The sequence below is a fragment of the Zea mays genome, chromosome 7 (assembly GCF_902167145.1).
Source record: "Zea mays cultivar B73 chromosome 7, Zm-B73-REFERENCE-NAM-5.0, whole genome shotgun sequence".
Classification (NCBI taxonomy): Eukaryota; Viridiplantae; Streptophyta; class Magnoliopsida; order Poales; family Poaceae; genus Zea; species Zea mays.
The window spans coordinates 152,264,929-152,287,167 of record NC_050102.1 but is presented as its reverse complement, the minus strand read 5'-3'; the positions used below and the strand labels follow the sequence as shown (position 1 = coordinate 152,287,167).

Here is a 22,239-nt window from a genome sequence, read left to right as displayed (position 1 = left end):
CGGGCTGCGCTCCCGAGGTACCCTAGGACATTTCCGAAACCAGCGGGAGCGATCTTGTAACGGAATCCCATCGGAGGGAGGCATCGAGCCCTCGGACCCCGTCGCCAGGGGACCGGGTCCGGCAGATCACCCGCAGGTACTTTTGGGCGTGCCTCTGGGCCCCTAGCCGACCCCCAACGAACGGGGCACGGACGTCCACTCGGATTACCCGCTTGCAGCTCACCGGAGACACCATGTTCGGTGCCCATCGAGGGTAACATGGCGCTCTCCCCCCCTCCTCCTTGCGGAAAGGCGACGTAGGGGCGTATGTAAAAAAGCTGAGTCTGTCCCTGATCGCCCTCTCGCCCTGTGCGGAGGCTCGGGGGCTGCTCTCGCAAAACCGGCTCCGGCCGAACCGTTGACAGCGTCAACATACCAGCCTGAGAACTTGGGCCCCGACCGTGCACCCGGGCTACGGCCAGTTCGCATGAGGGAACAACCAGACCAGCCGAAGCATTACGCAAGGCATTAAGACCTCGGAGGAGTGAAACCACTCCTCCGAGGCCTCGGGGGCTACACCCGGCGGGTGCGCTCGCGCGCACCCACCGGAACTAAATGCAACCGAGAAAGGCTGGTCCCCTTGCAAAAAAGTGCGACGGAAGCCTCCAAGCGAGTGCTAACACTCCCTTCGAGGCTCAGGGGCTACTGTCGGGGACCATAATTAGGGGTACCCTCAAGACGCCTAATTCTCAGCTGGTAACCCCCATCAGCATAAAGCTGCAGAGGCCTGATGGGTGCGATTAAGTCAGGGATCAGTCCATACGAGCGACTCGATCACGCCTCGCCCAAGCCTAGCCTCGGACAAGGGCAGCCGACCCCGAGGGATTTCCGTCTCGCCCGAGGCCCCCCTCCAACGGCGGACACGTCTCCGGCTCGCCCGAGGCCTTGCCTTCACTAAGAAGCAACCCTGACTAAATCGCCGCGCCGACCGACCGAGTCGCAGGAGCATTTAACGCAAAGGTGGCCTGACACCTTTATCCTGACGCGCGCCCCCCGGCAGAGCCGAAGTGACCGCTGTCACTTCGCCGCTCCACTGACCGGTCTGACAGAAGGACAGCGCCGCCTGCGCCACTCCGACTGCAGTGCCACTTGACAGAGTGAGACTGACAGGCAGTCAGGCCCTGCCAAAGGCACCATAGGAAACTCCGCTCCGCCCGACCCAGGGCTCGGACTCGGGCTAAGCCCCGGAAGACGGCGAACTCCGCTCCGCCCGATCCAGGGCTCGGACTCGGGCTAGGCCCCGGAAGACGGCGAACTCTGCTCCGCCCGACCCAGGGCTCGGACTCGGGCTAAGCCCCGGAAGACGGCGAACTCCGCTCCGCCCGACCCAGGGCTCGGACTCGGGCTAGGCCCCGGAAGACGGCGAACTCCGCTCCGCCCGACCCAGGGCTCGGACTCGGGCTCAGCCCCAGAAGACGACGAACTCCGCTTCGCCCGACCCCAGGGCTCGGACTCCGCCCTGGCCTCTGCCGAACGACCTCCGCCTCGCCCGACCCAGGGGCTCGGGCTCGGCTTCGGGCATGGAAGACAGACTCGACCTCGGCTTCGGAGGAGCCTCCACGCCACCCGACCTAGGGCGCAGGCCAGCCACGTCAACAGGAAGCGCCATCATCACCCTACCCCGAGCCGACTCGGGCCACAGAGAACAAGACCGGTGTCCCATCTGGCTAGCTCCGCCAGATAGGCAATGATGGCGCCCCGCAAGCCCTGTGACGACGGCGACTCTCAGCTCTCTTACGGAAGCAGGAGGACGTCAGCAAGGACTCAACCGCTCCGACAGCTGTCCCTCCGCCAGGCTCCGTTGCTCCTCCGACAGCCACGACATCACACCAGCTGGGTGCCAAGATCTCTCCGGCTACCACATTGGCATGTACTTAGGGCGCTAGCTCTCCCCCGCTAGACACGTAGCACTCTGCTACACCCCCATTGTACACCTGGATCCTCTCCTTACGCCTATAAAAGGAAGGACCAGGGCCCTCTTAGAGAGGGTTGGCCGCGCGGGGACGAGGACGAGACAGGCGCTCTCTTGGGGCCGCTCGCTTCCCTCACCCGCGTGGACGCTTGTAACCCCCTACTGCAAGCGCACCCGACCTGGGCGCGGGACGAACACGAAGGCCGCGGGATTTCCACCTCTCTCACGCCCGTCTCCGGCCACCTCGCTTCCCCCCTTCGCGCTCGCCCACGCGCTCGACCCATCTGGGCTGGGGCACGCGACACATTCACTCGTCGGCTTAGGGACCCCCGGTCTCGAAACGCCGACAATATTTCTCTCCAAAATCCTCCTCAAAATATCCTACAAATGTTTCTCCAGTGATCCCCCTCAAATTCTTTCCAGAAATACCGCCCATATATTTCCCCAGTAATCCCCTCAAGTTCTTTCCAGAAATACTGTCCAAATATTCCACCGATATATCTCCAAGTATTTTTCTTCTTGAGAAATACCTTCAGAATGATTTTTCAAGTCCCTACAAATATTTTCTTCAAAACTTTCCTCATGCTCATACGTATATGTATGCCTCCGGTGTCATACGGTGAGCTCTACAAGCTAATCTCACTTATACAAGACAAATACATGCTAATCTCCCACTAATCCTCTCATCCTCCCACTAATCCTCTCATCCCTCCCCCTAATCCCCCCACCATGGCTATAAATAGAGGGGCAAGGGCCTCCTCTCATCCCACCCCAAGCCATTTCATGGCAACTCTCTTCCCCCCCCCCCCACACACACTCCATGTTCCACACAAGCACACACTAGCACAAGGATCGTTCGATCGTTCTTCGATCGTTCGTCCCCTGTTCTTAGTTTGTTCGTCCGATCGTTCATGGTTCGTTCGTCCGTTCGTCCGATCGTTCGATCGTTCGTCCGTTCGTTCGTCCAAATAATCTTTTTCCTACCGTTATGCTGCCGAAATTCCGATCGTTTGTTCGTTCGATCATTCGATCGTTCATCGTTCGTTCATAGTTCCTATTCATCGTTCATCGTTCGTTCATAGTCCCTATTCATCGTTCTTCCAGATAATCTTTGTCCTGCCGTTATGCTGCCGAAATTCCGATCGTTCGTTCGTCCGATCATTCGATCGTCCGTCCGTCCGTTCGTCCAAATAATCTTTTTACTACCGTTATGCTGCCGAAATTCCGATCGTTCATCGTTCGTTCATAGTTCCTATTCATCGTTCATCGTTCGTTCATAGTCCCTATTCATCGTTCTTCCAGATAATCTTTGTCCTGCCGTTATGCTGCCGAAATTCCGATCGTTCGTTCGTCCGATCATTCGATCGTTCGTTCGTTCGTTCATAGTTCCTATTCATCGTTCATCGTTCGGTCATAGTTCCTATTCATCGAACTATTCACCACCACTATTCACCGTTACTATTCACCGACACTATTCACCATCGTTACTATCCATTGTTACTATTTATCATCGTTACTACTCATCGATGATATCTATAGTAACTATTTCGTCGTCACTATTCATCGTTACTATGCATTGTTACTATTCATCGATTAGCCGATCACCCCAAATTTCAACTACTCATACATCATGTTGTCCAGTCCACCTAAGACCAGCCAGACCCATATTCCAGTCATACAAACTCCGGTGACTGTGATTTTCCTTCCAGTAGGGAACTTCCCATCTGGTCACCCATCCTAGGTTTCTCCAAGTTAAGCACACTTAACTTTGAGATTCCTTCGAACCAGGCTCCCAAACTCAGATTCCAATAATTGTCGTTTCTAAATTCTTATCAAACTATTCCCTATCCAACCATGTCATCCCTTAAGCATGGTCCATATTCCAGAAAACTCCCAAAATACTCTTGTCCCATATTATGCCTATAACTCTCATGTTCATACTAAGTCAGACGATTCATTCACCACTATTCTCACCAACAGTGAACTTCACTGTGCTACACCACATACACCCAGCTATAAATACACCCAGCTACCCTCTCCCTCTCCACACACACTCAACACCCTCAGCCAAGGCAAACACCCCACCCACTCAGTTACTCTGCTCTGCCGGCTACACGCATAGTGTCGCTTCGCCTCCAGTCCACCCTCCTGGTAAGCACCTCCGCTCCACCACTAGTAGTATTTCAACACCACATGACACATATTCTACTCAAGACTCTACCCATCCATGTATCACTATTCTGACCACTATACTAAATATTTGTTGGTATACTTGCTCGTTTATATGTTTGCTTGTTCATGTTGCATAGTTATCGGAGCGTTCGTGCCGTCTCATGGAGGCCAGATCCGCAAGTCTACGCTAGGCGGTGGAGCCAGAAGCCAGTTCCGCGAGCTCCCCTTCCCCCTTCGCCGAATAAGCACGACAAGCTCACTGGATCCCTTTGATGCATAAATTACCTATGATTTTTCAACCACAAACCTCAGCCTGTTATTTTATGCATGATATGATTTTGAGACAAGTTATTATGGCCACCCAGCCGCTTGCCGCAATCAATCCCTGATATATATGTTCTAAATGATTTAAGAACAGGTGTGAGTTTTCAAAAGAAAATGCTTTTCAAAATGTGTGTGATGAAGGGTTTTCACCCTTATCACCTTGTGAGTGGGATAATCAGGGACTCCCTGGTTTAGGGGAGGGCCTAAGGTGTTGGCTCAGCTGGTTTAGGCGTGAGCAGAAGGATTGTCCCCTCATATAAGGACCGGTTTGTCATCTTCGCTACCTGTACTCTTTAATAGTACAACCACTCGAGACTGTGTGGGCAGTCAATTAATCTGAACTCGTGCGGTCCGACCCCAGGGTTATGAAGGCTGGGGAGCACCGGGAGGATAAGGAGGGGGAAAGTTTTGTCCGGTTTGGACATGGCAGTGGCCTGACTCCTTCCGAATAACCGTTAAGGTTAGGACGTGCGAGGAAAGAAAGAGATTCGGATTCGGATCTCATTGATCATGAGATCACAGAGCCGGACTAGTGGGTAAAGTGTACACCTCTGCGCAGAGTTCGAAAACCTATTCGAATAGTCTGTGTCCACAGGAATGGACGAGTCTGGTATGGTATGGCAATTAATGTTTTGTTTTCCAAAAAAAGAGATGCTTTTGAAAAGTGGTTTTTAAAAGGTTCGGCGGTTGAGCCGTGAGCTATGGTGGACGGGAAGTCCAGTAGCTGTTTTTGAAAATGAAAACTAGTGGGAACTGCTGAGATATCTGGATGGTTTAGTCCAGGGGATTTTGTTATAATACTGAAAAACTTCCTGCTCCTTTTGGAGAGGATGCGCTTTGCAAAAATACAAAATGTTTTTCAAAACAACTCTGCATAAAATATTGCTGTTTCTGCAAAATATCCTGAGCTCCACATATTTCATGCATTATATCTGATTTCCCCATTCCGCGGGTGAAGGTGGGCTGCTGAGTACGTTTGTACTCACCCTTGCTTATTTGTTGTTTTTCAGAAAAAGGAGATCAGGTAAGAGTTACGACTGTTCCCAACCTTGCATGTGGCTGTTGGACCGCTGATTTGCTTCATTGCGTATATCGGGCTGCTTCAGCCCCACTCTGATGATATGTCCCGAGTTGTGGACCAACTCTTAAAGTTGTTCGCCACCTTTATAGGTTGGTCTCGTTTAAGCAGATCTGGAATCATCTAAGGTTGGTCTCGTTCACTAGGCAAGTGCAGAGAGTGGTTGCGCACCAGATATATTTGGTGCACCCGATTAGGCCGCTGTAGGGGTAATAACTAGTTCATTTTCTTGGATCTATTTATACCCCCAACTCATTCATTTGAGGTCTATTGACCATTTCATCAGCTGAAGAAACTCATTGGAGAGTGAAAAAGAGCATTTGCCTAGTGAGGACTCATGAATTCATAATCTCTTGACTAATGCATTATGAGTAGCTTGTGTGCATTCAACTCCCGTATTATACTTGGTCAAGTCAAGTGAGAGTTAGTGCTTATCACTCTTGATGATCAACATCATCTAAATGACTTGATAACGATCGGGAGTTTGGCGATCAACCGAAGAGCTTTCGGGTGACCCAACTCAAAGGTATACATGGTTGTGGATGGTGAAAGGGAAATGTGCCCTTGGACTATTTCTATATTGTTTTGGTGATTAAATGCTCAACACATTACATTTAGACTAACATCATCTTACAAGAGCAATGAGCATAGGTATGTAAAACAAACTAAGCTTGGAAGAGGGCAAAGTAAAAATCTATATGGTACCAAGTGAAAAAGGTAAGCTCTGGACACTTAGTCAATTGTTTTATGTACTAATCATACTTGTCTAAGTGCTAGGGACCTAATGAAGTCAAGCCAAAAGGAGCAAACGAGACTTAGATTAAAAAAGGAGAAGGTGATCAACGATAAGGAAAAGGAGATCCTCAACGTCGACAAGCCAAAAGGTGACAAGATCACTGACTCAGGCTCAAACAACAAGAGGAGGATGGGATGAAGAAGAGACGTATCAAGAAGATCATCTACTATGACAGCGATGTCTCCTCTTCTTCACAAAAAGACGACGACGAAGATTGGTCTACGAAAAAGAAAATGGTTAATCAAAACTATTCCTTTGATTATTCTCGCATTCCATATAATTCTAATGCTCATTTATCGTCTTTGGTATCTTGACTCTTTCAACATCAAACGAGCACATAATGAAAATATAGTTTATGTCGTGTATATTAAAACAGTGTTATACGTTTTGATACTCTTTTATATAAACTAAATTATTTAAAAAAAACTTAAGACAACTGTAGAAATTATTTTATTCAGGAGCAGAGAGTGTAATACAGTACTTTCTCCGTCCACATGAGTTAGTCGTTTTAGTTTGTGCTAAGTCAATCACTATTAATTGGCTGGAAATGCTGGGCGTACGATCAGCATGTCCGACTTGCGTACGACCATGTGTCCGACGTGCGTGTGTGGACCCACATGAGTGAAATCTAGGGGATTGATTGGCTCCTTAGGCTGGTCGAACGCAAGTCGGACGTTTACGGTCAGACGTATAGCAGGATTTTTATTAATTTTGACCAGTTATAACATACTCCCTCCGTCCCAGGATATAAGGCGTAACTACTTTTTATTCTTGTCCCACAATATAAGGCGTGCTCTCTCTATGCATACGTATATCGATGCAGTGGTATAGAGACAATTAAATGCATTTCTTGGTCTTTGAACCAGAGGTGGTTACGCCTTATATCCTGGGACGGAGGGAGTATGTTTTAGAATGTTTTACAACATAAAAGTAATACTACTACGCTAATTAAATATCATAAATGTGTGAAGGATGAGAGATGATAAGTTGATAACCAGGTATGGTTGGGTAGTCTTCGGTGATGCCGGCCGAGAAGCCGCCAAAGAGACATGACTGGTACCGGCACCGAAAAAGATGTAATGGCCCACCCAACAAGTGTAATCAATTACAACTTTCCTGGCCTTTTTCATTCGATTCCCCCAACCAAAAAGATATACATGGCTCATGTTCCTATGAACTGTTGCTAAGGTAACATTACCATGTGTGCTCTCTGTATCCTACATGTAGGATTCTGAAGTTCTGTACTCTGGCTTACATGCAAGCACCTTTTTTTTTCCAAGAAGAATGCATTTCTAGATTTGATCGTCTGAGCCAAATTACCTTATATTTTATTAAGTTTGCAAAAAAAAGTGTACCATGTATATATATGTCTCAGATGAATCATCTAACGAGTTCTGCTGATCATGTATATACAGCAAAAGCATAAGACTAGCTCCAACAAGGAACTCTAAAGGGTCATGTACCCTAAATTTAGAGGACGAGGTCGTCTTCTACTCTCTCCAACAGCGTTCTCTAAACGGTCCTCTAAATTTAGAGAACATTGCTGAATCCTCTATATATAGATCTTCTCTAAACGGTTCTCTATCTATTTGAATACTTTAAACAACCGATTTAGCAAAACTAAAATATGTACAATACATTTGAGAGTATGACAAATAAGTATGTACAAAAATTAAAAAATTAAAAATGTCTCTAATATAAGTATTTGCATATAGAAGACGTGATTTAGAGGACGTTGTTGGAGAAAAAGTTGATATAGGGGATGAAATCTTTTAGAGAAGACGGTAAAGGATGGATATAGAGAATGAATATAGAAGACGTTGCTGGAGATAATCTAACAACAACGAAAAGAGGAGAGATACTCAGAAGCCGTCGATGTATTAAAAGCGCGCGGTGCCGCTTGAGTTTGTTCCGTTCAAAAGGTGCAAAGGGTCCATGCATCGGATAGGATGTTCTTCTCGCGTTGCTGTCTGGATTTGGACTCAGCCGCTTGGGCTCACCTGCTCTGCTCCCTCCTTTATTTGATCTCCCTGTCCCTTCCTCCGAAGCATTGCTCAACTCCTGCACCTTGCAATGCTGGAGCTGGACGCACGCAGTGCACACGCAGTCCGCGGGCCCACTGCTCTTGTCCCCGCCCACCTATCCCCACGCGCCAACGTGGATTATTCGCGTCCACGTGTCCTGGCGTCTCTTTGCTTTGAACAGTACGAACACTCGGTCACGAAAGTTTATTTTAGAACGAAAAAGTTAACACAACTTATTACCGTTCGGAATAGAGCAGCTAGTGATTTAGTGTCAGATGAAATTCTGAATGCCATGGATGCTCATCTACTGCTGGGCCTTTTCTATGTAGTCAGATTTGTAGCAATCTATATATATGGTTGTGCATTGAAGTAAATCCGGTTACATCTAAATATGATCTTGAATGATTGAGTGATCTAAACATTGTACTAAGAACTAACTAGTTCATACTTTAAAGCATACAATCTTGTAAAAATGTAAATGAACATGCGCAGTGATCCAAAGCAATAAACTAGGGTACTCGCGTCCCCAAGTGCCCAAGTGTGACTGAGTGCTTCAATAGTTCATGCTATGTTTTGTACAGAACAAACGCCATCAGCAGGAAGCGGGTCATATTCGAGAATTCCACAGATAATCACGGCCTGTTTAGCACTGGCCTGCCAAAAGCCCACTGCAATGACTGAAAAGAGACCAGCCCGTATAGAGCCTAGCACTAAAAGGACATCAAGCGAGAATGTAGCCCAGTGATTACGATAGCTTTAATAACATCGTGAGAGCGAATATTTTGGAATTTGGTGACTCTGTGATTTTAGTGGTAAGCTGTCGACAGCGAGATGTCTATGATGATTCGTCAATTTTATCTCCAAAATTTGCCGATCCAATCTTTCAAATAAAAGGCCATGACAGCAGAAACTGGCATGATATTTGGATAAATAAAAAGAAGGCCAACATTGTGATGACGTTTGAAGTTGAAGACAGTGTTTGACGGCGGCAAAAGAAGGAAAAATAGACTTCCAAACGTAGTGCTCCACGAATTGCAAGGCATACCTTTCAAGTTCAGAATCAACATTTGATAGGCAAATCAAAATTGAACCATACATATCCTCTCAAATTACAACTTTGTTTTGCCTGGTTCAGCTTAAGTACAAGCTTATAAGGTTACATGCTCCACTTAGATTAGAACAAAACGCTCAGGATCAATTATGCCACTGCCACTAACACTTCTTGCAGGCCACTTAGTCCTGTCCATGATCTATCTGACTATCTGTATAGCTCAGGGAGACGATAGCCTGTCATTACTATCTTATCTGCAAACATTTTGCCAGTCTTTGGCATAATGTGCCAGTGCATTGTCAAGTTGAATTCCTTGCCCTTTAGATTGCTTCCCTGTAATTCAATAATAAGAAATCATTAATCAACCATTCAATGCAATCTCTGAAGAATCGTGTGTTGCAGTACATAATATTTTTTTGTGGTAGTTGCAAAGTACAACGTATACTCATCGATCGAAATAATGAACAGAACATAGACCATTATAAACTTATCCTAACACAAATAAAGGATATTGATCTCAACCAAAGTAATGGATGCTCAGTACACCAGTAAGGGTCAACCTGTAGTCCTGTACTTATATAGCTACCCAAAATTAATGTAAAGAGCGAAATACCACATGGAAATGGGTGTGGATCCCAGACCCAATACTGTTCTACCTGAATTTATGTAGAATTTGGAATTTCTATCAAGTAGACTGAAAGGCATGTAAAAACTTAAAATGATTTGGCACCATGACCATTTATAAGTAGATCCACACATGTGGGAGCCTCCGGCACTAGGTCTGCCCCCATCCCCCAAGTTCAAAATACATATACAGAAAAGGGGAAAGATCCTCATTCATAAAAAAAAGAATAAGTGTACGGAAGTACATTGGCATCAATGATAAAACTTTAAAGACTACATTAAATTAGCATTAAGTCTAAGTAATGTGCTTGCCTGGTCAATAAATCTGTACTTGTTTGTGGTATGGATCAAAAACTTGGCATGCTCCTTTGCAGGTATAATGCCATCCCAAAGGGAAACCTGTCACATAATCCAAACAATTACAATATAGTTATAAGGAAAATCTGAAATGTAACAGAACCTCAGGGCAACAGTGCTTAAATATATTCAGTGCACTGTTTACCTGAATATATTCAGTGCACTGATTTAAGGCACTGTTACAGATATCCATGGAGTCATTAAAAAAACTTGACCCAAGGGAATAGACATTTCAAAGGCATTGCACTTAAGATCGAGAAAAGGTCCTGAAAGTTAGCTACTATCTGCACGTTAAAACTTTAGCTACCATGCCAGGACCACAGGGAACACACAGCGAGGGGCCTCTTTTGGGGAGAACCAGGTTTGGCAGCCTAACTCGAAGGTGTTGCCACCACACTATGACCGCGTTCTCTCTATGAAGTCATAAGATTGTATGATTGTGTCAGGGCCTAAGGAGGCCCACGGAGGGGCTGCGATAGCAGCAGCCATGGGCCCTCAAGGGGATTAGATAAGGATAGTTAGAGATAAGATTAGAAGATTAGTTGAGATTATCTAAGAGATTAGTTGAGATTATCTAGGAAAGTTACCAGTTAGTAGTTTGTTGAGAGTTTTTAGGAGATAAGGATCTCTAGCTAGATAGGGGCAGCCAACCGGCCTATTTATGTAATCAATGGATGAGAAATAAAGCAAGCAAGAATTAGAAGGGAAACCCCCCTTTTGCTCGGCCGTGGGCAGAGACCCCCGGCCGGCGTCCTGTGAACAGTAACCGCGAATACTGTTCACGCATGAACAGTACCGCACCACCTCCACCAGCATCCCCAACCATCGAATTCCCTCTCCAATCCCTCACCGATCTAGCGACCATAACATCTGGTATCGGCTAGCTTGGGTTTCGATCTGATCCCATGGCTTCTGCTCCCAATTTCGCGGCATCATCCTGGCAATCGGCGTCCCCATCTTCATGGACAACGCTGCATGTCACCTTCGTCACATAGTCCTGGCAACCGACGTCCCCATCTCGATGGGTTGCGCCGCATGCCACCTTCGTCACGCCATCCTGGCAACCGGCGTCCCTATCTCCATGGGCAGCATCGCCTGCCAATTTTGTCACCACATCCTGGACGCCAGCGGGCCCATCCCCAGGGACAATGCCAAATTTCATCACATCATCTTCGTTGACGGCGTCTCCGTCCCCATGGGCGACGCCACTAGGGGCAGCCACGACTCAACAATCACCAGCTCCATCGATGGGAGATTTGTGGACCAACATAAGGGCTGATCTCACACAGATGCAAGCCACGCTCCAGAAGGTTGAGCAAGGGCTGCTGCAAATCAAGGCAGCAGTGCAACATGAGCAACACCAGCTGGCGATGTCCACACGGCTCCGGGCGTCGGCGGCTGTGGGCATACAAGCTGCTGCTCGTGGCTTCCTTGCACGACAGAAAGTGCGGGAGATGCGCCGGCAGATGCTCGAGGCAGCCTTGGTGACGGTTGACCTCGGCACACGTCGACGCGACCTCACCCTGTCGGACGGCCATCAACAGTGGCACCAGGCCACTATCTCGAAGTGCGAGCATGATACGTGTCTCGCGGGCGACGAACTTCAACTCTACGGCAGCGGCGGTAGGGAAGGCACTCACCTCGTCATCAACAAGGGCGCACTATTTAGCGCCACCACATTCCGCTACCGGCCGCCACGAGGGCGCCTCCGCTGGTTATTGTTGCGACCTATTCCAGGTGCCCATCCATGTGCTCCCCTTTCGTGCAGATGGCGTCCATGGGATCCAGGTGGCTGCACACGTGCGTGTCCGCCTTATCTTATGGGGTAAAAAGAAATCAGATTCGGAATAATAAGATAAGCCGAGATGTAAAAGACTTGTCTTCTAGGTGTTTGGTTTTGGGTCAAGTAGACTCGGTCTTTGAGCACCCGTTATGCGGCAGCTCGAGGGCGAGCTGCTTGTCCAGGAGGGGTGTAGTGTCAGGGCCTAAGGAGGCCCACGGAGGGGCTGCGATAGCAGCAGCCATGGGCCCTCAAGGGGGATTAGATAAGGATAGTTAGAGATAAGATTAGAAGATTAGTTGAGATTATTTAGGAGATTAGTTGAGATTATCTAGGAAGGTTATCAGTTAGTAGTTTGTTGAGAGTTTTTAGGAGATAAGGATCTCTAGCTAGATAGGGGCAGCCAACCGGCCTATTTATGTAATCAATGGATGAGAAATAAAGCAAGCAAGAATTAGAAGGGAAACCCCCCCCTCTTGCTCGGCCGTGGGCAGAGACCCCCGGCCGGCGTCCTGTGAACAGTAACCACGAGTACCGTGGGCAGAGACCCCCAACCATCAAATTCCCTCTCCAATCCCTCACCGATCTAGCGACCATAACAGATTGTATCACATAAAAATAGTCTTAGTTGCTGACCCAAAGCTCAGAAAACCAACAGTAATTGTGCAAATGGCATACTTGTATAGGTATCCATCAAGTCCAAGATTATATCACATAAATATATAGAGCAGTCTCAAGTTGCTACCCGAAAGTTTGGAAAACCAGTAGTTATGCAAATTATCAAGCTAACATCAAGGACACTGTTTACCTTGTTCTAAAATGTTATTTTGGGCCTGTTGCAATTAAACTGCATTCTTTTTATCAACTATGATGTTCCTTGAACCAGATTTAGCTAGCTGGTCTAAAAGGACATGGATTAATTACTCTAACAGACTTCAGTTTTCCCCGATTTATACTTCAACTGTAGTTCATCTACGTGAAAAAAAATTCCCATCAACAACACATGGAGATGTCTAATGGGTTAGGTCAGATTGTGTAGCTTATAAAGGTTTGGCACAACCCCACAGCAAAGTAAATTCACTTTCCAAAACCACTATATGTGTCCACAACAAATCCCATTGTATGTTGACCAAGAAGAAAACTATATGACATCATTACTGCAACCCTCAAGCAAGTGGCAATTGCATGAGATTGCACTACAGTCCCGAGCAGAAAACTCATGCTTTTATGAACAATTGTGTAGGACTGTAGGTTAGTAGTAACTAAGAGCATCTCCAACAGTGTCTTAAATCAGTGCACTATCTTAAAATATAGGGCTCTACTCATAAAAGAAACAACTTCAACAGCGTTCTATTTTACAATTTTTTTATCAAAAAAATAAAAATAAAATAGGGCAGACAATGAAGTGACACAAATATACAACACTCGGATTAGTCCCTATCCTTATTTTCTACATCATCCTCAATATTTTCTTTCCTAATAATGTAATTTATTTCCTAAAATACATTATTTAAGGCTTAACTATTGGAGCACAATTTGTTTTTAGTGCCCTAAACACGTTAAATGATGTAGTATTTCAACTTTTGGAGCACTAATTTGAGGCATCTTGATAGAGATGCTAATCATCTGAGCCACTATAATAATGGCCCACATTACAGAACCACAAGTAATATATGGACTCACGAAGAATAATAATTGACAAACTTACTTGATTCAAAGCATTCTGTGGAGTCTCATACTCTGCTGCCACAAAAACAAACACCTATAAGCATGCAATAAAAGCAAAGTTAAGCAGTGATCTTTTAAAGTTTCGCTTGAGCAGCACTAATAGATCAGGTGCATTAGAGATTTAGTCGCACAGATGTATCATGATTCACCGAATTTTTCTGGCAAATTCCCATTATATTTCTCATAGACCATTGTGCAAACTGAGAACACTCTAACAGTTATCCAAAGCTCAGGTTCAAATTCGCATTCGCTCAAAGACACAAACATTAAGGAGAGAGTACTTCCTGTGCTCGAGGATTCCTTACTTTTCAGTGTTGACCTCGTACACAAAACTAAAACCATACTTTCTAGTGCAGTAAAACTTAGTGGAAACTGGGAATGGCGACCATGAAGGGAAGGGTCTGAAGTACCAGAAATACACATTTACCTGTTTTGTGTTCCACGTGAAAAGAGACGAAAGGTCGGCCGAAATGTTCAGCGTCATGCTAACCTGAAGAACGAAAGACAGAGCAATCAATCGTTACAAATTCGAGGAACATATCTGACACAAGTAGTCTGATGTTAGCTCTGAATAATTTGCACAAAAAAAAAACGGAGATGACTTACCTCGTCGTTGCCGTTGGCCTCCTTCTGGAACCAGTTTAGATTCAAGATCTGTGTAACCCAAACGACGGGGACCGTGTTAGCATGACACATGAAGATTGTACAAGCAGATCGAGCCGCCCACGCTCGAAGTCACGAACTAAGATAGATACGCCAGCGGAGATCGGACACAAGGCAGGCGGGCGGGCTCGACGGGATTTAGAGAGACGCGGTGGGGCAGGGAAGAGGGGTGTGGTACCTTAACGGAGGCAGTGGGTGTTGGGGTGTTGAAGTTGTCGGAGAAGGAGGCGGCGAAGCAAATCGCGGCCAGTATGGTGACCGCGAACGTTGCCACCGCGTTGGCGCGGTGCCCAAAGGAGTGCATCCTGTCGCGGCTCCTTTTACTCCCTCGCCGCACGCAGCAGAAGAGATCGCCGGGCCTCCCCTGCCGCTGCTGCTCCTTCCTCCTGTCGCGGCGGCGCCGGCGACTTCACTGCAGTTTCCTTCTCTGTCTTCCTTTTCTCGGGAAGTGCTTACGGAGCCCGTGCAGTGCCGATCCTCCTCGACGGGCTAGGGCCCGCACGTCGGTGAGAGCCCCGAGCATGACGTGGCACGCGCTGATTGGTCGACGCACGTCACGGAGAGGGGCTCATCCAGTCAAGAAGTCAGGGTGCACGTGGGCCAACAAATGGGCCTAGCTGGCCCATTCATAGAAGTCGACCCACTCCCACTTGGTAATGGGAGGCGCGGCCTGGCCCGGCGTTGAAAGAGAGTGAACGCGACGCAGCCGAGGCGGGAAACCCTAACCTAATCCGCGGGGTGGCGGCGGCTTAGCGCTCGTTTAACTTTTCCATGAGCCCATGACGTTGACAGCTGACGCAGGACGGGTGGACGGCCCCGTTTGGGCATGTCGCGCTCACAATCGGCGGTCCGGCGTTAACCACCGCCACCGTTGTTGCTTCCACACCACAACCACACGCACTGGAACACCCAGCGCATCGGCCGGCAGGCGGCGCCCGCGTCTTGGCTGTCACCACACGCGCCCGCCGACGCCGACCAGGTCCCGCATACCCGCAGCTGCGTAGCCATTCCCACAAACCAACCATACACGCTAATCAAAAAGATTAGTGGAGCACTGCCTGAGCCTTGATTTCTCGTTCTTTAGTACTACCTGCTCCACGAGACCAGACCACGCCAGCGGAAAGATAAAGGATTAGTAGACCAGAAGCTTAAGCTTGCTGCCTTGCTGTTCATTTCCCTTGCCTGAGCCGTTAAGCGTACTGTACTGGCAGTTTGTTCGTTTACTCCGTTCCACGCATCCCAACAATTCGTCAATCCCCAGCCGCACGCACGAGAAAGAGGCAGATTCGCTGCTCCGACCGCGTCTTCGTTGCCTTGTTGGTTTCCGTTCTGTGACTCTGTCCTTCGCTTGCTTTTGACTTGGGGTAGTTGGCTTTTCTCTCCCCCCTCGCCTTCCTCCAGGCTTTGGGGATTTGGTTGCTTCCTGTCGGGGTTTGAGAGGAGCGGCGCTCTTGAATTGTTGCTTTCAATTGGTCCGTTTGGCAGGGTTTGGCAATAGAAAGGTAAGATTTCTGTGGAATTCCACCTTGCTTCCGTCTAATTTGGCAGTTTTTTTTGAGGATCCGAGACCGCGTTTGTTGATTGCGAGAAGAGCCTTTTGGTTGTAGATTTGTTGCCGGAGATGGGCAAGCCGTCGCTGAAGAAGAAGAGGGCCTCCGGCGGCGGCAAGTCCGGCGACCACGGGGGCAAGCCGGCGTCACTGGAGCGGTCTGGTTCCAAGGTCCTCGACGGCGATGAGACCCTCTTCACGGACATGGCGCAGGAGCACAAGGAAGAGGGCAATAAGCTCTTCCAGCGCCGGGACTACGACCGCGCGCTGCTCAACTACGACAAGGCCATAAAGCTTCTGCCCCGGGCGCACCCCGACGTCGCCTACCTCCACAGCAACATCGCCGCCTGCTACATGCAGATGAGCCCGCCCGACTACTACCGAGCCATCAACGAGTGCAACATCGCGCTCGAAGCGTCGCCCAAGTACACCAAGGCGCTGCTCAAGCGGGCGCGCTGCTTCGAGGCTCTGGGCAGGCTCGACCTCGCGTGCAGGGACGTCAACAAGGTGCTCGCTCTGGAGCCCAACAACCTTACTGCGCTGGATGTATCCGACAGGATCAAGAAGACTATGGAGGAGAAGGGAATCGTTCTGGACGACAAGGAGATCATGCCCACGCCGGAGGAGGTGGTGGCCGCTGCACCCAAGCAGAAACCGCGCAAGAAGAGGGGAGGACGGAAGTTCGCTGCCAAGGCTGCGGCTGCTGCTGTGGAGGAGGTCGATGAACAGAAGATTGCGGAAGCTATCAAGGAGGAGGTGGAGGAGCAGCCAAGGCAGGTGAAACTCGTGTTTGGGGAGGACATAAGGTGGGCTCAGGTGCCGGCGAGCTGCAGCATGGCACAGCTGCGCGAGGCCGTCCGGAGCAAGTTTCCTGGACTGAAGGCTGTTCTTGTCAAGTACAAGGACAAGGAGGGTGATCTTGTGACAATCACCAACCAGGATGAGCTGAAATGGGCTGAGGAGTTGGCTGAGGCTGGGAGCTCACTTCGGCTGTATGTTACCGAGGCTGATCCGGAACATGAACCTTATGTTGACGACACCAATATGGAGAGAAATGTAAACAGCAATTCGGATAATGGAAGTATTAGAAGCAATAGGCAGGATGAGGACAGGAGCACTGTGACCTGTATTGATGATTGGATTGTGCAATTCGCCCGGCTTTTCAAGAACCATGTTGGGATTAGCTCTGATGAGTACCTGGACCTCCATGAGGTCAGTATGAAGCTCTACACTGAGGCAATCGAGGACACTATTACTACTGAGGAAGCCCAGGAGGTGTTTCATCTTGCTGAGGGAAACTTTCAGGAGATGGCAGCACTTGCATTTTTCCACTGGGGTAATGTTCACATGTCCCGGGCCAGGAAGAGATTGTTGCTATCAGGAGATTCCCCAAGTGAATTGGTGCTTGAGCAGGTGAAGGAAGCATATGAATGGGCAAGGGACGAATACAATAAGGCTGGAACAAGATATGAAGATGCCGTGAAGGCCAAGCCGGACTTTTTTGAAGGTTTCCTTGCACTGGCGCACCAGCAGTTTGAACAAGCAAAACTGTCATGGTACTATGCAATTGGTAGTAATGCAGATTTGGACAGCTGTTCTTCTGAAATTCTGGAGCTCTTCAATAAAGCTGAGGATAATATTGAGAAAGGTATAGAGATGTGGGAGGAAATGGAAGAACAGCGTCTGAAGAATCGATCTAAACCTAGCCAGGAGAATATTGTGCTAGAGAAGATGGGCTTGGAGGAGTATATCAAGGATGTATCCACTGATGATGCGGCTGAACAGGCTTCCAATTTAAGGTCTCAGATAAACATTTTATGGGGTATGCTCCTTTATGAACGTTCAGTTGTGGAATTTAAATTAGGTCTCCCAATGTGGGAGGATTGTTTGATGGCTGCTATTGAAAAGTTCAAACTTGGGGGAGCTTCTGCCACAGATATTGCTGTGCTGGTGAAAAACCACTGTGCCAATGAAACTGCTCAAGATGGTAAGATAAATTTACTGTTTTTGTCCTGTGAAAACTAAACTGTTGATTTTTGCTGGAGAATACAAGAATTGTAAAGGGATTATGCAAAGTGTTAATTAAATTGTGTTGAATACCATTTGTTCTGTGGATCCTTTGTAGTAGTCCCACTGAGTTTGTTAAATTAATTATTGGACCTTTACAGTTGGGAGTTCACCTATTATCATTGTTTAAAAGTTTATATGTTGCACATTCATCAAGTGTTGAATCACTTTCAGCTTATTTCTTTACCTTGAGGTCATTTTTTTGGGAACATTGTGAAAACTGAAAAGGATGATTATATAGCACAATCTGTAACTGTTAGTGGTCGAGCGTTGTATGCTATGCTGAATGTTTCCATATCCCCACCCTTACTGTGGAGAAAGTATTAACTATGATTGTCCAATTTCTTTGTAGGTTTGGGCTTCAAGATTGATGAAATTGTTCAAGCCTGGAATGAAATGTATGACATTAAACGGTGGCTGCGTGGTGTTCCATCATTTCGCCTTGAGCCATTATTTAGGCGAAGAGTTCCACAATTGCATACTGCACTTGAACATATATAGTACTCATGAAGTTGTTCTACATCATATTGGATTTCAATGCTTTTTTATCAGTGACACTTTTCTCTTTTTTTGGTGAGTACAATAACTGTATTTTTATCTTGTAATAGATTAGTTTTATTCATACGACAAGCACTATGCACTGTGATATTTGTTGATTTTTCCTTTACCTGCCCCCTTGCACTTTCTAATTAAATGTTTGTGACTATGGAATGGATCTTTTCCATTCCATGTGGTTTGGGGGACAATTGATGTGCTTTGCTTTGAAGACAGTTGTAGTGGTCATCTGATTGTGAATTTGTGGTGCACAAGTTGGCTGTGTGTTTTTTCCAAGAAAAATATTTTCTTAACATAGTCCAGCACTAGGATTCTCGAGTCCCCGATCCCCAGCACAAACTTGCTGCTGTTTCCACTTTTATCGTCAATAGTTGTTAGTACTTACTGATTAAATTCACATTCTTTAATATATGAACTTTATTGCTTTCTGATTGTGCATTCAAAGGGGCAACAGTACATCATTAATCCATCAAATGTTCAAAAATGTGCATCCATAGGTGCAACATTATAACAGGGATACAGTCACTGCTACGTACAATAATTTTAGGGCTAGTTTGGGAGCACTAATTTCCCGTGGGATTTTCATTTTCCCAAGGGAAATTAGTTCATTTTCCCTTGGGAAAATGAAAATCTCATGGGAAATTAGTGTTCCCAAACTAGCCCTTATGGGGCTACTGTACCAGCTGTACATTTTTCATGATCTGTTTGAGGGACTTTAACCTAGGTAGTAGGCAAATTTTACCATTGGTGTGAACTGACTATAAAACTCCTTTTAAGGTGGCCTTAAAGTATTTAAGCATGTTTGCTTGAAGCCGCTCAGCCTCAGATCATCTTAAGAGGTTGTGGATTTATTGAGTCCAACACAAGTTTGGTGTTCCTTTGTACAGTTTTACTATGGAGTACCAGACTACGAGTCATTGTTTGTGCCATGGGTCCTTGACCTTTGTAACTAATTCAAGTCAGATGATATGTATCTCCTTATGAAATTCTTTTCTCAACTACTGTGATGATATTTCAATAATTGATTTCAGTTGCTTCTATGCATTCAAAGTAGCCAGGTTATCATGACGGCATTAAGTTCTTGTATTTAACGTTCGACCAAATTTGTCCAATTGTTATCCTCTTAAGTGCTGTCCTTACTGAATGTTTTAATCGATTCCACTCTGCAGGTCAATTGCTGCATGGGATACACTACATGGATTTGTTATATTGCATTTTTTACACCTGAAAGAGTCTGCTTCCTGGTTGTGAAGCTATTCATACAAGCCTATTCTTTTCACAAGGCTGGTAGCCCTCTGCGGTTTGCATACTCTAGTTCTTGTTTTGGTCAGGTTTGCTATGTAACTCACAGGAAGCTGTGCTTTTGTTATTGAATTAGTTATTCATATGATTATGACATGGTAGTCCATTGTTGGGGGATGTCATGGGTGGCACCCTCCTTTTCCTTTGTGGTATTTTATCTGTTCTGCAATGCGCAAACTCAGTTAGGCTTGTACTGCAGTTACATTTAGAATTCGTTGTTTTCTTAAGTTTGAAAGAAAAAAAAGGATAGCTGTGCTTTTTTTCTCGAAAACGCAAGAGAGTTGGGTCTCTGTATTAAGAAGAATAAGAGTTGCGTCTCATTACACGAAGATGGTCCGAGAAAGGAATAACCGAGACAAGTCTTAAGTTTGAAAAAAAAAAGTAAAAAAAAACATAGTATGTTCATGTTGAGCTGCTTTTGCTTTTATGCTCCATCAGGGATCTCATGAGAATAGTGTATTTGGGAGATATATGTATATACAACTACCGTGGTATGTATGAGGTTTAATTCAATGTGTGTAGTTCAGTATCGCTTGGGTTGTTGGCTGCTTGTTGCAGCAGAGTTAGGTGAGTCTGGGTTCACATGCCATAGCACGAAGGAGAGGGCATTGCATAAATATTTGCTAGCATGAGAAGGCGGCCAAACCCAGGAGATGGGACTTTAGACAGAACACTGATACACGTCCACATCTGCAACGCACATACGAGATGCATCCCGTGCTCACCAAGCTTGGGCTTAACTTTTGAGGTTTGGGGTTATCAGCAAAACCAAGCTTGGGCTTGACTTTTGAGGTTTGGGATTAGGAGGTATCAGCAAATTGTAGCGAGCACAGAAGTCCCTTGCACGTTTTGTGGTCACCATCTAGGTCTGAAGCTGATGATCTACTAGTTTGGTTGTTCCTATGTCCGTCCTCGCAACACGATTAAGGGGGCTAGTACCGAAAGCTCCAATGACCAAAGTGAGAACCATGACCAGTTCATCAAGAAGCTTCTGCGCTGGATGTATGACTTTATGCCAACAAAAAAACATCTTGTCAAAATGTGACCTTAGGATGGTTTCACTGTCTCTAGACCATGCATTTTGTTACTCGCTTGCAATATAAATCAGAGTCAATCACTGTTCTAAAAAATCGGCGAACACAAATACATCATCCCCAAATATATTATTGTTAGACATGTTACCGTCAGAATTAGGCATGTATATATAGTCTGAGAGGACCAGGACATCTAAGAGGCGTAAATTAATCAACTTAGAATCTATTTTTAAATTAAGACTTCTAAAAGCAACTCCAATAATTCTATAAACCACTTTCTAAATCTTAAATTTAAGAAGTAAACAAAAAATGTTTCTCTAATAGTTCTCAAATAACGAGCTGGTCATGCCCCTAGCGCTCCGCGCATCAAGGTCCTGGCTGCTAGTGTGCCCATCACCAACTGCCCCCTCGCTCTCTGGGGCGGCCGCGAGCCCTTCATGGACCGGCCTTTCGGACCCCAGAGTCCACGGCAATACTGTCATGGGTTTTTCGATCCCCGCCAAAGGAATGAAATGAGTTTGAGACCTTACCAGGATGGACGCCCCCGGTAGGGGTGTAATCGGATCGAATACGGACGAATATCAATGAAATCATATCTGTTTTCATATTTTTATTCGAATTCGAATATGGATACCTTCAAATACAAATACAAATATGGATGTTCTCGAATACAAATACAGATAGTCGTGGGTCGAATACGGAACTAGTCAGACACGGATAGTGTCGGTAACAAATATTTTTTGTCCAATATCGTGTAAGACACCATTCCACACATATCATAATTGTAATCATTTAGCCCCTACTTTAGTCCAAACATTTTTGAGGATTATATGTAGAGTATGCTACGCCTCCATAAAATTCCATGAATTTCTAAGGCTATTTTGAGTGTTATTAATTTCTTTAAGTAGAAAATCGTTAAAATGCAATTAAATTCATAAAATATTTTAGTGTCGACCGAAAATTGCAAATAAGTTATCAAGACTAATAAATATTCTACAAGAATATAACATCAAGTGCCCACATGAAAATGATAAAAATGAAGTATTGTTTGTTGAAACTTGTATGTTTACGGTGATTTCACATGTAACTCACACAAACAAGTGGAAATGAAATAAAATAATTGTTGGCATCTTGTGTATTTTATGGTTCAAACATTTTTAGATGCTATATGGACATATGTTGCC

At 46.2% G+C, this 22,239-nt stretch overlaps 2 protein-coding genes across 4 annotated transcripts; one reads left to right on the top strand and one right to left on the bottom strand.

The window, feature by feature from the left end:
• Positions 1-9,327: 9,327 nt before the first annotated feature.
• LOC100283950 (uncharacterized) lies at positions 9,328-15,102 on the bottom strand. The gene is made up of 6 exons (NM_001156848.2): positions 14,727-15,102; positions 14,492-14,539; positions 14,313-14,375; positions 13,866-13,919; positions 10,333-10,419; positions 9,328-9,729 (listed from the first exon to the last, which is right to left on the bottom strand). Exons 1-6 carry the CDS (start codon positions 14,850-14,852, stop codon positions 9,604-9,606), a joined length of 504 nt encoding a protein of 167 aa, NP_001150320.1. The 5' UTR covers positions 14,853-15,102; the 3' UTR covers positions 9,328-9,603.
• A 241-nt stretch (positions 15,103-15,343) lies between these two features.
• On the top strand, positions 15,344-20,287 carry LOC103633129 (Octicosapeptide/Phox/Bem1p (PB1) domain-containing protein / tetratricopeptide repeat (TPR)-containing protein). 3 transcript variants are annotated; one of them, XM_035961059.1, is made up of 5 exons: positions 15,438-15,527; positions 15,950-16,050; positions 16,156-18,084; positions 18,517-18,737; positions 19,889-20,287. In XM_035961059.1, the coding sequence occupies exons 3-4, from the start codon at positions 16,170-16,172 to the stop codon at positions 18,663-18,665; spliced, it is 2,064 nt and encodes a 687-aa protein (XP_035816952.1). In that variant the 5' UTR covers positions 15,438-15,527; positions 15,950-16,050; positions 16,156-16,169; the 3' UTR covers positions 18,666-18,737; positions 19,889-20,287. The 3 variants fall into 3 exon arrangements, with proteins under 3 accessions (XP_020396563.1, XP_035816953.1, XP_035816952.1); XM_020540974.1 differs by having other exon boundaries at positions 15,344-16,050; XM_035961060.1 differs by having other exon boundaries at positions 15,436-16,050; positions 16,140-18,084.
• Positions 20,288-22,239: the final 1,952 nt, after the last annotated feature.